General features: G+C 38.7%; 1 protein-coding gene across 1 annotated transcript in view; it reads right to left on the bottom strand.

Annotated features, from left to right (window-relative positions):
* Nucleotides 1–18313, bottom strand: part of SLC1A7 (solute carrier family 1 member 7) — a 48966-nt gene that overhangs the window by 14840 nt on the left and 15813 nt on the right. The window contains exons 5-8 of the mRNA XM_021404704.1: nt 6975–7017; nt 5617–5836; nt 4127–4226; nt 3020–3253 (exon numbers count right to left, since the gene is read on the bottom strand). Of these exons, the coding sequence (XP_021260379.1) occupies nt 3020–3253; nt 4127–4226; nt 5617–5836; nt 6975–7017 (597 nt within the window). The remainder of the gene's footprint in view (nt 1–3019; nt 3254–4126; nt 4227–5616; nt 5837–6974; nt 7018–18313) is intronic.

The raw sequence follows: 18313 nt of genomic DNA on the forward strand, positions 1-18313 counted from the left end.
ACTGTGATAAGAAAGTCTTTTAGAAGGGCCAGCTTACATTTGCTAGAGGGCATGCATGTTCTTTCCTTACACTACTGCAGATAATCAAGAGAAAAAATAACTGATCTAAAAATCCCCAAACCAACTACAACTCTCCAAGTTGTAGTATAACTCTGGCACTCGTGTAGAACAAGGGAATCAAAACCCCACAAAGCTCTGTAGATCCAGTTGTGTATTTTGGTTACTATATCACCTCTGACTTTTTCTTTTATCTCTACGAATAATGCTATTAGCATTGGAACATTTCCAACCTTGAAATATACCGTAACCAACCTGGACCTGAATATATTATAAACTGCAAAGAAAGCACTTTGTGCACGTAGAGGGACTTGACACTGCCAAAGCAAGAGACACAGCGTAGAGATGAGGTCCAATGAAGAAGCAGTGAGCTACTTTGTTAGGAGACAGCTATTTTAAAAAGCACAAGTCCTAAAAGATCAGTAAGGGACTTGTTAATTGGTTATAAAATCAAACTGCAATGCTGGTGCAAAATAAGGAAAATTAAGAAAAGAAATTTAGTTTTAACTAAACCATACTTGATAATGGAATCTGTTGCGGTGAAAAAGAGAGTTGATTAAAGTAGGAAAAAAAAGGACAAACTCTTCTGTAGGTGATAAAGGAGGAACAAAGTTTTCTCTTTTTGTTCCCTAAAACCAGAAAATTTTAGATTAGATTTTTAAAGAAAAAATATTTTTTCATAGAAAAAAAAAATCTCTATTTCCTTATTCCTTTCTAGAAAAAGAGAATTAATGAAATAGCACAGAGAAAAAGCCTGCATTGCCAGCAACAGAGCACCTTCAGAAACAGAACTCCTAGAGGATCAGGGCAGATAGTCAAGTGTGTCAAATGTGAGTGTGAGGAGCCTTTTCCAACACTAACATCTCTGAGTGTAAAATTAACATCTTACTTGAATGCGGGGATGTGACGACATCACAAACTACAACTTTTTATGCTCTAATAAAACAGTCTGCCTTAATTATATAAGCCTAATTAGAGTTTAAAACACCACCCAGCACATATTCTTGACTTTGTGTTTCTCAGTATGCTGCTCTTTATAGGTCAGTTTGGAGCAAACTATTAAATATGAAAACACCCTACAAAGTGAAACATGCTGGAAAGCCAATACATTACAACTGTGCTGAAATAATCACTCCATCCCCTTCTTTCTTGTATTTCCTATACATTCCTTCTGCTCTGCTTACTACTGCCTTAATGTAAGAATATTCATGCCGTCTGCATATGTGCTTCTGCCCCCATATTACCTTGTTGAACCTCATTAGAGCTATAAGGAAATAATGAGCCTAATCAGGCCAGTGGAGTAGGGATGTACATTTTAGACTCTGCCCAAGTCTGGCACGGGTCTGCACTACTTCAGTTTTCTCTTCTGCATTGTCCCTTGAATAAAATAAAGACTTGTTCTTTTAGCAGTGACTGTAATTACAAGATATTAAGATAATGTTTTGTAACAAAAATGGTTGGCAGAAGATTATAGTGAAAATGAACAACATCAACTAATCAGATTTCAGGGAATGTATACAGCTACTTCTCCACTTGTACAGTTACTTAGGATAATATCATTTGAAGAAGAGTTTCAGATTTGTGCAAAACCCACATAATTATTTATCAGCAATGATGCGCTATGCCAAGTAATATGCTCTGAATGCATAATGGCCCTTATTTGACTATTAAAAATAAGTTATTTAAATTTGCCCTCTGTAATCCTATCAATTACAAATGTACTTTATTTCTAAATGGGTTACTGCACTGTAGGATGAGAAGTTATGTGAATTCCTCCTCAAAGAGCTTGGGAAGTTACCAAGAAACTAAGATGAGAGGCACAAGGGATAAGAAGCCGATACAATCCTATTGCTGTAAAGTGCACGTCAATTATCTTGAGTTCAACATTACAGAAATTATTATAAGATGAAAGAAAGAATTAGTTTTTAAGTATAGCTAGATGAAGTACTCCCCAACCATTATTGTTAATAAGTACTTGGGAGTTATTAAAACCTTTAATATTATCAGTATATATTTCATTACAAATAGATGCTCACAGTTTATCAATTACACACTAATTATTCATTTGAAGTCTAAATTAAGCAGATGAAGGTAGGTGTTTGTCACCAGTTGTAATTAGTTCAAAATCTGGGTAAGAATTTATTATTTTCCAGATTCTCTGTAAAATAATAAGAACTTAACAAATGCAAAAATAGAAATGGAAATCAAGCTGAGGTAAATGAAAGGAAGTACCTTTTCCTTTCTTCATCTCTTTTTCTTTACAGCTGAGAGTAGAAAAAGTAAATATATAAGACAACCTAAAGAGACCTATTTAGCTTGTACTACTGCTAATAAACACTTGTATTGTGTATTGCTAGGTACAACTGCTCTTATTGCTTCAGAGTAACAAGCCTCCAGCCACAGATGTGACAATGCTGTCTTTTCGTTATATCTGCTATGTGGAAATATTATTTGAGTTGTCCTTTGTGTCTTGTGCTCCATGATAGTCAATTCCAGCCTTTTCAAGGACTTTTCATGCACAAGTTGATCCATGTTGGTGCTCATTTTCTTAACCAGTTCATGAGCTGTTTCCCATTTCACTGTTCAATAATGGTAAAAGCTCATTGTACACCCTCTCTAAAAAGAATGTAAAAAAATATTGTTCCTTGAGAACAGCTGAGTATTTTTACACTCCCAGACAATAGCTTACAACCACAGTCTTTTTTTAATGTACTAAAAGACTAAGATGACTAGAAAGTGTAAAATGTTTCCATATGACTGAACTAGGAGGTTTAGCTTTGTAGAAACACAGAATTTGTTTTTATAGAAAAATGCACTATTGCCTTTCTAGTCCTCTAAGAAAAATCTTTTTTGTCCAATATTTTTTAAGTTGAGGGAAAATAATGTAATAAACATCACTGTCAAATGGCTTCCACTTATAACTTCCAAATGTTGACAAATGCACCCAGAAACTAGGTAATACCTGGAGGAGGTGGCCAGAGCAATAAGCAAGGCTTGAAGAATCCCTCTGATAAAGACAATAGGATTCTTCTTGGTGATAAAGAAGTACATCATTGGCAGAATGAACAGCCCGTGCACAACCAGACCACACACTACAGTAATAGCATAAAACCCCAGTTTCTTCCCAATGGCTGAAGGGTCATCCATTTCTAAGATTTTACCAGCAATTAGGAACACGATTCCAAATGGAAAGTACCTAAGAAAAAGAAAGACAGTCATTAACAGGAGATAGTTCACTTCCACCAAACAGCAAGAAGTGGAAAATTCCTATATCCCACTTTTGGTGTAGTAAAAGCACCTGTGCATAAGTGACACAGCTGGGCTCAGTTGTGTCAGACCAGGTGTGCTTAGGCCCTGTCCCACACCTGAGGAGTGGGCCCAAAGCACTGTTCCTGCTGTTCCTTTACCTGGGGTAATGTTGCTGGTCAGGAATGAACTTAAAACATTTGGGTTCAGAAGAAGGCTTTGACTTTGTAGCTTAAGGCAGGTCATTTTCTTGGTGGCAGAGGAATGAATCCTAGGCTTTGCTGTGTTGTTCATGCTAATGTAACTGTTTGTGCATTTTAGTTGGAAACTATTAAGGAGATGTTTTAGCAGCCTTTGGAAGACATAGGAGAATGACCAGTATGCATTGGATATGCTCTCGGACTGCCTAGGCAGAAGACTACCTAGTTTCTGAACTGTGATGTTCACTGCAGAGACTGCCAAGCTAGCAACAAGTACACTGGCTGAGTTACAGATCCTGAGGGCCCATTAGCTTGAGCAACCTGAAACCAGGTGAGAATTTCTGTGGAGATGTGCTACGAGGTACCAGCCTGAGGAGCTCCCGTGTGTGGGCTGGATGTATTATAATTCCCCAAGTGTATCCAGCACGCACCCACCCAGCTATGCTGCACTGAGTGATATATGGGGAGCCTTTGTTAAAGTGACAGGACATTCCCACAAAACTAAGGGTTGTTCACTTTCATTTATTTCCCTAAAAATAGGTTTATGCCATTTCTGTCTATCCTCTTCTGTCAAATTTATTTACTCTCAAAAAAAAAAAAAGCTTACTAAAACTGTTACTTACCAAACAGCAACTGCCACTATCTTCATGACAGATTCATTTAAACACTGACAAAAGCTGACCAAAGGAACACCGCTGTTTCCCATTCTTCCCAACATTATACCTGCAAACATAGACATTTGTGTTTAAATTCTCATGTGCCTTCATGCAAATCCCCAGAGCTTTCCCTCCATGCTGTAACTCAAGGTGAACTAACTGGGACATGGCTGGATGAATATAGATCTTTGTGCTGTAGGAATAAACAAGGTATCTGAAAATCTCACCTGACGCAGACAGAGCATTGGGGAGCCATGGCACAGCCTTTTTGTTTGGCTCCCTACAGGGCTCTGTCACCCACTTGACGTGTTTGAGGTCTTAGTGTCTTAGGTTTGTTTGTAGCTTCTAGAACCAGGGCTGACCCAGCAGCTGGGGCTGTCGTGTACGTGGCAGTAGTGGTAGCACATTTCTGTGCATCAGCCAGGAGGAAGCCAGCTCTCAGCTTCCATCTCTTGATTCCTGGGCCAGCAAGAGCTAGGGCATGGTAACAGTAATACATTCAGCTCTGTGAAGACGATGAATGGTTTTCTGTGCTAAGAAGTCCTTGATTCTAATAAGAACATGTAATTAATTCATTCTTGTTCAATAATTCTTGGCTGGAATATTGGTTGCTGTGACATTGTACTTTGGAAATTGGCTATAAGATATAACAAACTGAGGGACAGCCAATTTCCAGCAGTGTTGCATATGGAATACCACATACTGGAGAAATTAAAGAGAGAGACAAATCTGCTAATTCTGGACTTGATTTCTGACCCCTTGTGCTAGTATGAACTGTAATATAATAAATACAGCCGAAGATGTTTTATGGAACTACCATAGCTGACCAAGTTAAGTTTGAAGAAGAAATCAGATAAATTGTATCAGCTTTTTCCTGTAATAATCATCAGAACATAACCTTTGTCATTGTTAAGTAGGGCATATTAAGGGAGTGGTTAAAGTCCATCTTCCTAATTCACATGGATAATACAACACACGTGGCACCAGTGTTTCTCCAGCAAGTGAAACTGAACAAATTAGCTAGAGAACAGCTCTTACCGTCCACTGAGATAAGCTATTAGATGGTTTATAAATATAAGCATCTCACAATGAAAAAATTAAAATAATGAAGTTTCAAAGACAGGATCCACAAATTTAAAGCTGATTAAACAATATTCCTCTGAACTGCACCCATCGTATCTCTGAGGATTACTATCTGAATTGTGCTCTTAGATAGGGAAGTGATAGTTATATTTTATACTAATAAAGTAATAAAATGTGATTAAGAATGGATAAGAACAACAAACAGGGCAGATTCCACTGCAAAAATCAATTTACTGCTTGCTGAGGAGAACTTTAGTGAAGGACCTGGTCTGGAAGCAGGTTATTCTTATTCAAGGAACCCAACAGCCCAACCCTTATCTTTTTCTCTTAAATGGATACTTGGATTATTGCAAACCAACATGTCTGAAACCTACCCATTGTTGCAGAGAATATCACAATCCCTAGCACATTCATGCCGTCACTAGTGCCTGGTTCTGATTTGTAAATCACTTCAGGTGGAGGAGTGATGTCCAAGGCAAAATTCTGGACATTGGATCCATTCTCATCCTGGACTCCATATATTATAATGCGATGAGTTGTGCTTTCAGATGATGCTTTGTTAGCTTTAATAATGGGAATACTCTTCGTGCGATACTGAAAGAAAACAAAAGTCTTTTTTACTACAATATTCCAGCAGAAATTAATAGTTAAAATGAGACTTCATAAGTTCTTTGTTAAGTAAGTCTGCCTGTTAGTGGGACCAGCATGAAAAGAATAACAGCTCCTGACCCTATGTGTAGAAAATGTTGAATTTTTGGAAAAGCAAAAATCAAAATTTCCTAAAATCAGAGCCTTGTGCAGCAAACACATGTTCTAATAGGGTTGCTTTAGACATTCCCTTGTATTTCCTTTCCTACAGGACATAATCAGGAATTACTTCCCAGGTGTTCAACTGCCCTTCTCTTTGCCTCATGGAGATCCCATTAAATACTCCCACAGATGAAATAAATAAATCCATGCCTCTTGCTTACTCATAACATTTAGATAAGATCTTCTGGCCAAATTCCAATTTAAGCGATTAAATTCTTCCTAAATACATTATTCTGTTGCTTTAGTTGGATATTATATTTTGTTCTCCCTTTATGCACTGTTACTGTGCCCTCTAAGAGCAGAGCAAAGAACAGAACAAAAATGGGGTCCACATATAGATCCCCCACCAGAACCAGGATGTGTGCTGGCTCCAGTCTGGAAACAGCAGAACCGTATTATTAGCAAGGTGAGGTGTCTTAACTCATGCTCCCTCCGAGAAATGGGTATTGTATGGCTGACACGGCATGGCACTGGCATGAAGCACTTGCTGTACATTTAGCTACTCGGGCTTGAGTCTCAAAAGAGTTCGAGGTTTGTAAAACAGCTAGTTACATGATATCTCAAAACCAAGCTTGGAATGCTATGCTATAGCAAAAAACCCTTAAGGTTTCTCTTGATAAAGAAATGGGAAAATAATGTGTCCATGGCCTAATCCGTGTCACAGCTTTGCTCCAGATGGGAGCTCCAGGTGCGATCTTTACTGGACTATTAAAATAATTCTGACCTGAGTTGTAGTCAGGCTGCAAGACTGCTGAGGCTAATGGAAATGAACTCAACAATTCTGAAATTCTCAAGGTACTTGTAATATCTGAAGTAATACACAGTGTCTATATCTGGATCCTGTTTTACAAAGATATATCATATGCATCTTTCTGTGATGCTGGCTCACCTCTTCAGTGGTTACAGAACAATAGCCACTTACCTGCTTGAATGTGGCCTCAACAAGGTTGGCTGGAAACATGTTCCTAGAAATGAACAAACACAATAAACTCTGTAGGACTGAAGGCAATTTCTGTTTACTGGGTCTCAGGTCTCTATGAGACATTCGTTATTTACCCTTCTAGAGAACAAGGGCTGAATGGTGCCAGAGGCTGCTGTACAGATGTGACTGCCTCAGCAAGGCACAGCAGGGGGCCAGTTCCTCAGAATCAACGTTTTGGGACTCATTCCTAAATACTGGAGCGAAACCCAGGAACTCTAGTTTTATAGTTGCTGACTCTACCACTGTCTCCATGCTGTAACTGACAACATAAATGGTATAACTCCCTTCCCCACCTAACTGAGGAGAAGAATATTTCTTTATTCTGTATTCTTGCTTATTTAGATAATGAGCTGTTCAAGACAGAATCAAAGTTCACAGATGTATTCCTGAGATCCCTAGGTGCTGTAATATACTTTGGGACTTTAAACACTGCTGTGAGATGACCTACAAGCAGTAGTATGTCCTGATACACTTTCATCACTAAACTTCTAAGCAGTGTAGATTTTGCAGAGGTTTGGTCATGAACAGTTTGCTTTTCAAACAGATTATCTGATTCCTGATTAAAAGAATTGAGACTAGAGATACATAGTCTCTGTTAACTTTCAGTTTTGCTCTGAGGTTTTGGAACAGAAGACTGACATGAGGCCAACAGTTCCATCTGTGCTGACAGCTGAGCTACAGCCCAAAGTAATGGCCATACACTGTGAGATCTGCAGTGAAATTGAAAGATTTTTAATTCCAAAGGGGACACTTGTTATTTTTTCTGACTTTCTCTGTATCTCAGACAGTAACATTTCACCCAATAATATCTAGAGTTAATTTATAACTTCTGTTTGAACTAGATTATTGCCTTGTAGAAAGTTATTTAATCCTAATTTGAAATGGAGAGCACACCCTCTAGAGGCTTCAAAGAGGAATAATTCAGTAAAAAAAAGCTGAAAAGTCATATATTTCCATGTAGCATTTGGGAATCAATATTTGTATGATTACTCTAACACTATCTAATAGAACTGATTTATTTTCAACAGTACCAAGTGTGTGAACCTAACAGCAGAAGACAGTGACACTCTGTGACCCAATTCTGTGCTTTCACATACATAAACTTATGCAAAGAGAATAATTCCTGAATCCTTCTGAATTTTCTAACCAAGTCAAGCTTCAAGACAACACAGAAGCATATGTAAAAGGCTATTCTCATTCTAAGGAGAATTGCTGAATGTGTATACAACTAAATGCATGCCAAACTAAGACATTTTCCAGATCTGTTTTCCTCTTTGCACCAGCAGCATATGCGTGCAGCACTGGTTAAGGAAAAAAACAATTTTATTACTACTTTAAGTCATGATAATGTGACATTATCGTTGCACCTTGAATTATGAGGTAAAGTCTGTTTCAGTATCATCAGACAGAGCAATTACTACAAACAGGGAATTAATCTTTTCAGGAAGAAGCAGAGGAAGCAGAATTTGAATTACAGGCCAGCAGCACTGTCTAATGATTGAAACAGAAGACTAAAAATGAGTTGTATTGTTGGCCTTCTGTGAGAGTAGACAAGCTGAGTGAAGGCATCATTTGCCCTCTTGGTAAGGCTGTTGCCTTAGGGCACAGTATTTACTATCAGGTGAGCTCAGGATGATGCACAGCACTTCACTTCTCATCTTTACCCCTCCTGGCCCCTTCTCATGCCAGAGGAAGCGAGGCAGCTCAGGTGACCTTCCCTTGCTGCCTGAAGTGCTGCTAGCTGTGGGATCACAGCATCTCCAAGCTGCGTTGTACACTGGCAATGTCTCCTTTCATTTTACCTGTCCTGCTTAAGAGCCCCAGGCATGATGATGGCTGCATTCTAGAGGGACATGGGATTAGAAGGCTCTCCCCACATAAACGACTCATCATAAGGTTCAGTTAGCAAGATTTAATTAAATTAATGCAGTCCCCTTGCACACACCATTGTTTAATTGGAATTATTTAGCTTAAGACACTCATTGTGCAGTGACGTGGTTAGTGACAAGCAGTACTCACTGCACCGCTGCAAGTCTGACTGCTTTCACCTCTGTAACAGCAGCGCAAAGCACTGAGTTATTTCTGCAAACTTTCCACAAAAGCCGATCATTCTCTAGTTCAAATGTCAAATCTGTAGCCAAAACAAGACACAGACGACAGCCAGATGAGCATCACTTTCCTATCAGATGCAGACACAGCCTTTTGCCTGAGCCCCAGGAGCTTGGCTGAAACAGGGGACTAGCTGAAGGACAGCTGGATGGAGCTGGACCTGGGAGAGATGGAGAGGAGGTTCATAGGAGAGGGAAAAGTTCATTACTACCTTCATATGCCTCATAAGGAAATTCTGCTTCCACACTGTTAGAGAGTTCATTCATATTAAATTGCATTTGTTTTATGAATTGTGGTGATCAGATATAAGGTGCTATAGGGTTGCGAAGTGATAACATAATTATTGTGATATAACCTGCTACAACCTACTGTGTGAATGTGGATTATTCTGAAGAATGGAATCACACTGAGCAGTCCTGCTTAGGTCTTATTATGAATGTCATGTACATGACAGAGCTCTACAGAGAAATATGTATTTAACTGCTGATGATTTCTGCTTTCTATCTCCACATTATAGTCTTAATTAGAAGAATTAAGAACAAATTGAGACTGCTCGAGAAAGGGAATATCATGTGGTTAGTAGCTAGATTACATGTTAGACAAATTTGTGGAGGATTAAAGCATTTTATTTCTTTATCATTCTTTATCCCACAGGAATTACAACTACCCACATAATACTGGATGTTGGAATGCTCCCAATAATTTTTAATATATTATGCACTGTGATCCAGTCTTTGAGACACAATTTATCTAGTGAATGGCTGACCTGAATGTGTTTGCCAGAACTTCAGCTTATTTTTTATTTTAAGCTGGTTTACTTGGATTGAAAAAATCCAGTATTAGCCAAAATTTAGTTTTGTTAATTAAAAACATTGAAGGGAGCAATTTGTGGAAGAGAACTCTAATAGACCGAAACCAAATCATAAGAAAGTATCAAACAGCCACAGCTACTCAGGAGATGAGTGGGAGTTTATTGATTCAGCCAGGCCTCTTGGGAAACATCTGACAAAGCCTTGCTGTAGAGATGCACCTCGCTGCATGTAGATATTTTTCCTCCTGTCTTCCAGGCATCTAACTTGAAATCATATCGGCCCTGCCACATCTCTACTGCCTTCACAAGGATGATGTTATACCCACATGAATCTGGTATCAGGATCATAAAGTGAAGCTGACTCTCTACTCAGAACAGGTACTGTGTTTATTACTGTCATATGCTGAATTAAAGACACAGTCAGTACTTAAGAAGTAATAATTTGAGCTGAGTTACTTATTGCTGCCACCACCTATATATGGTCTGGTGTTTATTCAATTAAGAGAGCTAAGCAGATAAAATATTTCAAGATTTCCAGTACTACTTTCAGATTGCTTATAAAATACAGAACACAAAATAATACTATGGGAAACAGATTCATTTCTCTAGCACAAGTGATTGTTTCTAACCTCACGGGCACAATTTGGCATCCTTGGCAAAAATAATTTCACACAGTAATAGAGAATTATATATAGTGAATAGAAGTGAGGGAGATTGGTGCGGAACATAGGTAAATTTAGGTCTAAGACAAGGATATGATTGTAAAACAGAAACTGAGACACATGGCTTTTGGTTACATAAAAAAAATTAAGAGATAAATACTGTCTGCCCTGAGGAAGAACAGAGGACACATTTCCCAGAGCATCTTCTGCTTCAGGAAGTCTGCCAGACAAAGCAGGTATGTTTAACACAGGTTAAAAGAGTGAACATCATGAAACTTGAATATGAACTCTGTGAACTTTCTACAGACCATGAGCTACCAAAGCACAGATGACATAGCTGGCCTGTATTTGCTGTGCTATCAGCATACACAGACAAGTGACCTACTAAACACTTCCAACTGTATCCTGCTGTGATGCGCAGGTTGGTTTATTCTACTAGCAAATTTTGGAGTCCTTCCCTCATTCTTGAATGGGATGAGGATTCAGGAATAAGGATATACCAAGAGTTAGAAATGTGTATGCATGACCATAGCAACACATACTGTGCAATTAGGTAGCCATGGAATTTTAAGGAAATCCTGAAGACTTGTAGCAATCATGGACCAATCTAAGGAGCTGCTCTGAGGGTGCAGCCTGTAATACATGTAAAGCTATTTAGCACCTTGTCACTGCTAACAGGAAGCCTTTTTCCCTTCTCCATTGTCTCCCAACAATATGCAATTAACATTATTCACTCATTTTTGCTCCCTTAGCTTTCTGCTCTTTTAGGAGGCCAAATTGTTTTAGAAAATCATTTTTCAGCTCAAGCAATGCTTTGGCAGTGCCCCCAGGATGTGAGTGCCCTCCTGCTCTTTTCAGAACGTTGCTGACTCTGAGAAGTAGGGTAGTGAGACAAATATCAGCACTGTTAGACTGCTTTCCTGCTCATGCCTTTATCCAAATTGTCCATGAAACACAAGAATACAGCTATTGGAATAGACAGTTTGATGGCTCCTGGATAACTTCTATTACAAATAAAAGGCCAGATTCTGGTTGCAATTATACTACCGAATATCTGAAATACTCATTTGGAATCCTGACCACACCATCTGTTGATTCAAAGCGCTCGGTTTTTGCAGATCTTTTTGAAGAAGAAGTTAGTCCAGCAGCCACAGGTACAGCAGATGTTTCCTTGATTCAGAACACCCATCCCCTCTGGGGAACTCTGTGTTCTGCAGCAGCAATCTGGTTTTGCTCTCAGACTTTGATGTTATCAGTACCTAATCCCTGCCACACCAGTCTTTGGCTGCAGTCTCCCATGCTGCAGAATTAAAGCCACCTGACTGGGTGCTTTTGCAACATATGTGTCCTGGTAATATTTTACTGGCCTATATTTGTGTTGGGTATAAAGCAGCTTTGGACACTGCTCTGTATCCTGTATTTCTCATACTTGAACTAATTTAGCTTGCAAGAATGTTAAGAGTGGGTTTTTGGCAGTATTCAGCACAGCAAGGGTACAGAGACGGTAAAAGTGGAGTCTAAGTAGCTTGCCATGACAACTAGAAAGTTTCCAGTATTTACAGCTCTGCAGAAGAAAGAACAGCACTGGTTCCCATTTACTATAATCTGAAGTCAAGTGCCTCTTCTTTCTCAGTGACATTCCCTTAACCTCAAAAATTCATTTGTGTTTACTCTCCTGTGCGTGACTTCATCATCAGCTGTGTAGACTCCTGACTACTGTTACTGTACCACATGAGCCACAAATCCTGTCCTCAGTTGTATAGGAATACATCAGAAATAGCTTCCTGCTGGTGTCAGAGGGCTCCATCAGGGTTTGCACGCCTGAAATCAAGGGCAAAATTTATTTCACTAAGTCTGAACAAGAGACTTATCTCAGGGCCCATGGAAGGATGCATATTGCATATAAATAATCATCTCATTTGGAACAGAATGGAATGAAAGAAAATAGAGTAGTTCAGTTGGAAAAGATCTCAAAGACCATTGAGTCCTGCTGCCTGAGCACTTTAGGGCTAACCAAAAGTTGAAGCGTATTATTAGGAGCATTAACCAACTGCCTCTTGAACACTGGGCCATCAACCACCTTGCTAGGAAGCCTGTCCTTAGTATCAACATCACTACCCTGGCTAGAAGGACCAAGCATGCTTTTGCAAAATAGAAGCCTTAAAGTACTATTATTATGATAAAAGATGCTAATAGAATGCACTAATCAGTAATCGTTAATCAGAACTAAGACATCATGTTGTGCTTGTCTTTTTGCAGATCAGGGCCGAACTAATACGGAATCAGTTTGCCAAATACTTAGATATTTTACATGTCCTCAGGGTGACACTGTTGCACGGCACTTCAGTTCCAGTAAGGGATCAGGAGGGTGAAACTCCTTCCCTTGCTTCTCCTGAAAGATAAGATCCTAGCACAGCTCTAAGAGTGCTATGACTTTCTGAAAAACCCATTCTTTGGGGCAGAAGCACAAGTACACCACATCTTCAGGAATTTTGAAAAGGTTGAGTCATATCAAAAGTAGCATGACAGGCCCAGCACATTTTCACTATGGTCCCAGGAAAGCAAATTTATTTATGAGCAAGTGTTCTTTCATTTTAGAAGATGTCCAGGCCAATTTTCAGGACAATGAGCAATTTATTCCGTTTGGGGGCTGAAGCTTTCCTAATGCAGTTTTAACTCATGGCTCCCATGTGTCGTCTGCTTCACAGTTTCTCTTCCCAGCATCATTTTTATCATGGAATTATCTTTTTTCCACGTTGGTTTCCTTTTATGACAAATAGGTACCATACATTTAGGGACTTCAGAGCACTCTGGGCTTCTGAGCAGCTTGAACTTCTTAAAAATTAACAAGAAGAGAACATCTGGTCACATACAGTGTTGAACAGTGTTGGCATCAGGCTTGTTTTTTGAGATAAAAGAAGTCTGGAAAACTGAAATGATTAAAAAATCACAGTTTGCCACAGGAAACAGATGAATATTTCTATCATAGGTACACAGTGGCTTTTGGTAAAAGATATTGGAATGTAGATCAAAGCTATTAAAAAAAACCCACGTTCTTTTATAGTTTAAACTATACCTTTCAATACACACTTAAATATCTTATTGCCTGTATATACAATTCAGTCTTCAGCTGTAAACTTCTGAAGTGTGATTCTTGGTTTTGCACAGCCTGGATTTCTTCCTAAGTACAGCAGATATCAAACTTCTCCTGCCCTGTTGTGAAGAAATGGAATTTCTATACAAAATAAAATAGGCCTAAGCTTGAGAAGAGGGAAAGGAAATTATTTTAACAGTGCTTGGGATTCCCATGAAAATATAAATCCTTTACTGTGCTTATATTCTCTTTTAACTATTAATGACATTAAAAAAAAAAACAAACAACAAAAAAACCGAATACAACTCAACAGCAAAAACCAAAACAAAGAGAAAACCTCTTTTGGTTAAAGCGGGTGAGACTGACTGAGTTTCCAGGTACCTGCTTCAAAGTCTGTTAAACTGGATGCAGTCCTGAATATTCAGTGGTAAAAACTGCTCTGGTTTATCCTTCCAGTAAAGAGTGCATGGACTCTTGTGTTATGTTGGGTTAAGGCATGATTTGATCCTGACTGTACTCACTGAGTTGTTTTATTTGGAGCTTTTGAGCTCAGTTGGCTCACAATGTTGTTCTGTTTAGTTAGGCTAAAATGTCTGTGAGCCCTACACTTTGTGAAGCCCATTTGCCCACAAGATCAGCTGTATAGAAAACAGGAAGGTGAACCTCTAGTTTTGTTTCGTTGAGTGGATGTTCATGGTGTTTAATTGTTCGTCTTTATCTCATCAGCCAAAATTTGTTTCTGTTGATGACAAATGCAAACAGCATGATTTAAGTTGCAATGAAATTCACCCTTTAAATCTAAGGTATTTGAGAATGACAATGGAGCAAGGTGGAAATAGAAACTGCTAATGTAAATAGTGCAGTCCCATGTAAAAGATCTTGTTTTACAAATGTTCACCCCCAAGTTCTATGCATTTTCTATTCTGTTTGTTAGGTGAACATAAGTTCTTGAAGAAAACACAGCAAATACTTGCAATTGGACATTATTCCTGTAAGTGTGGCCCTTTTTCTGTCCTTTAAACTAAAACACTTTCTTCTTCATTTCTTAAATGAAAAAAGGCTACTAAATATTCACTTTTTTATATATTTGGAAAAAAGTACAAAGTTAATTTCAATAATACACATAGAAGAAAGGAAGGCGAAAGTCTGTGTTGATTCACTGTTATAATTTCCATTGAGATGCCCCAGAGACCACATTCCTAGAATATGACACTACTAGCTCTCACACAAGCTGGGAATATTTCTTCTGGCACCCCAGATTTTTCTGAATGATCCTCAGTGAGGTATTTTTTCCCCATCCGTCTCAGTTCTCCAGCTCTAGGAAAGGAAAATGTTTCTTCCCTACCTCACAGAAGTGATGCACATCATGAGAATAAATCCATTAAAATTCATAAGGCACCAGGTGCTTTGATGCATTAAACAGAACAAGATGATGATCCTTAGCCTGAGGATTTGTATTTTTAAATATGGATGAAAATACAATTTCATGAGCTCGTACCAGACATCTTGACTATGATTAAGGTAGATTTGTACTTCTGTCTCAGCCCAGCAATGAAGTGGCAGCTAGAGAGAGAAATATCTTTAGAATAGCATCTCCTTCAAAGCTTCAGACCAAAAATTACCTTCTGAATTACTTGTGCTCAGCCTAGATCCTTGCACAATGCCAAAGAAGAGGGGCAAGTTGTGGAAAGGGAGATTCCTGCACAGGTACCACAGTGAACTAGCTGGTTAAATGGATGTCTTTCAGAGACAGGAGATGTGTTTGATTTAAAGCTGGATCAGATTAAAACAAAAATTCAGACAGTTAAGTCCAAAGCAGCACTAAAGATTTTCAGTGTAAAGGCTAAAAATGTGTATATTGTGCTGCATTCAGTGGCCTTTCTGTCTAGGCTGAATCCAGGAGAAAATCAGTAGGGGCAGATTCACATTCACAGATATTGTCCCCCATCTCTGGAGGTTCACTTTTGAACAGAAGCCTTTCAAACACTTCTGTTTAGACATAATAATGGCTGACTCGTGGGTACATTTTTGAGGCAGTAAATTCAGTATGTTGATCAGATTATATATGTCCTGGATGATGTGAGGTTTAGAGCCATTTCAGAATCAAGTGGTAGTGTCCTAATCATGTCATATACACTGGAGGTTTTGTTACTGTTTTTTAACATAACAGATAAATATGTGGGGGAAGCACCACCTGCAAAATAATACTGTATACATGCTACATTATGCTATCACCAGATTCCTCCACCTTCTCTAGAAATGTGAACATTGATCAATGTTATAGGTGTTTAGAATGATGATGATGTTCTGCAATAGTTCTTTGCTTTATTTCTGATTAAAACCACTCCTAAAAACAGAATCCTCACCCAAAAATTCCAGAAATTCAACTTCTAACAACATCCTTCCTCTATTTCTAGCAACATCCTTCCTCTCTACCAAAAATTCCAAACCTGACAATGTCATATATAACATCACAAGAAATAATAATACATGTCATCATTTCAAAGTGGCTTCATATCTGAAATAAGTGAGGGTGAATATGTGTATCACCATGCCAAAATTCATGTGCTCCACTTGTACACTTTACATTCTTTTTTTTTTGAAGAATACCAGATGCTTCCTGTGCAAACTTCTGTGCACATGTGCAACTGATAGATTGAGAGGAAATGAATGAATTGAGAAGATAAGCCAATCTGGGCCTGAAAAGATGGTCCCCAGCTGTGAATGGAAGTGATTTATCACTGAGCTGAAGGATCAGCTTTTCTAGCTCAAACCAGCAGATACATCATTACATTTAATCCAGACTTCCACACAGATATTTAGGAGTCTTGCAGTTGACTTCAGCAGAGCCAGGATTTCACCCGTAGTGTTTATCTAGGCTGAAAGCCCACTCCCCACAGTTGCGTTATTATTTATTTATTTAGTGAATGTGGTTATTTCTGTAGTGGAAGAATAAAAACCATCAGTGTGTACGCAGGGTAGAAAGAGTACAGCTGCGGATGGTTCTTAGCACAGCAAAAGGGGAGTGATCTTCAGTCTCTCTGTTAAAGCTTCAGTAATGAGAGCAGCTAATAGGCCTGTCATAGTTAATGTCTGTGCAAAACTGAAGATTTTAAGGCTTCACAGACTGAACTAGCATGCCTACATGGAAACATAAGTTGCTGAAACAGGCATGGAAACTGTTAGAATTTGCTCTGGTAAGTGTTTGAAGGAAGTGAAATTATAGATGGTATTTGCAACTGCATAGATCAAAGCATAATATTTTACCTGTGGTGAGACTCAACACAATAAAATGCTCCCAAACCTCTCCACTAGATCTGTGATGTACAGGGGGCTGAACTAGCCAGCCAGAGAGGAAGAGGTGAAATCATAATTAAAATCTTGGGTTCCAGTCGTACAGACATTCAGCTGTTTTACGTAAACATAATAATATAGAACTGAATTTAATCTTTGCACCCTCCCGTTATTTTTCATCTGACATCTCCGTGATCTGGCTAGCTCTGGGTTTCAACAAGCATCCATGCTGCTACAAGGAGATGGAAATGTATGGCTAGAGAGACTCTTTCCAGAGCCAGCTGTAAGGTTATTTTGGATGTGACAGTTCACCATATGTCCCACTCACTCTAAGCCCTTATGCATCCAAGAATGAGGCTTTAGGAAGCAGCTCAGCATCCCAGAAAATGCTTCTAAGCACTGATACTACGAAGATAATCAACAAGATTACACAGTTTTGTTAAATTCGCTTTTATTTCTATCAGCCTCAGATTCAAAGCTGCAGTTCCTTCCTCCTGGTATAAGAACTATAGTCATTAATGCAGCAGAAATTAAACATTGTGACTTAACTAGTGACAAATGCACATGAATCCCACTGCAAATAGATCAGAGCAAAGTCAGGGAAGTAGGATGCCATGATGCTGGCAACCTCCCATTGCAGATGAATGGGATCATTTGTTAAAGGCTACAAGAGAATGCTCTTGGCTAGTGCTCTATGACCAGTATAATTTGTCCCACTCTCAGTAAGACATTGATACAATAGAAAAATGAGAAGATATTTTTGTAGGCTTTTCATCCCTGTTCCTTCTGATTTGAGGTCCCACTAACTCTAATGAAAGTACTTTGTGTGCTGATGCCCATTCATGGTAAGGAACTTGGGTTTTTGAAATAAAAATTGTCCAACATTTTGAATTTTGTTAAATAAAATTCCAGAGATAATTCTTCATGGTTCAGACACACACTGGGCCTAAAAGCTCTTGTTCAATGTGAAATAAAGTTAGTGGCTTGACGAATCAGCCAAAGGCAAAACCTATTTTCTTTGCATGAGCAAAATAAATTTGAGACACGTGCTATGTTCAGTCAGGAAACTCATCCAATTTGCACCTGAAATGCTGATACAAAGAGAGATATCCAGGCAAAGCTGTTAATATACCTAATCAAGGCTGTAATGCTGGACTAAAAGAACAGCCCTCCCTTCTGCCAAACAAAGTAAAACAAGAAAAAGCTACTAATCAGAACAAATAATAGGACAAATATAAAGGAAAAAAAGATCACAACAGTGGTCTTTCTAATTGAGTACTTCCTCTGAGAGCTATGAGCAGTTTTATCA

This window comes from Numida meleagris, chromosome 7 (genome assembly GCF_002078875.1).
Source record: "Numida meleagris isolate 19003 breed g44 Domestic line chromosome 7, NumMel1.0, whole genome shotgun sequence".
NCBI lineage: Eukaryota > Metazoa > Chordata > Aves > Galliformes > Numididae > Numida > Numida meleagris.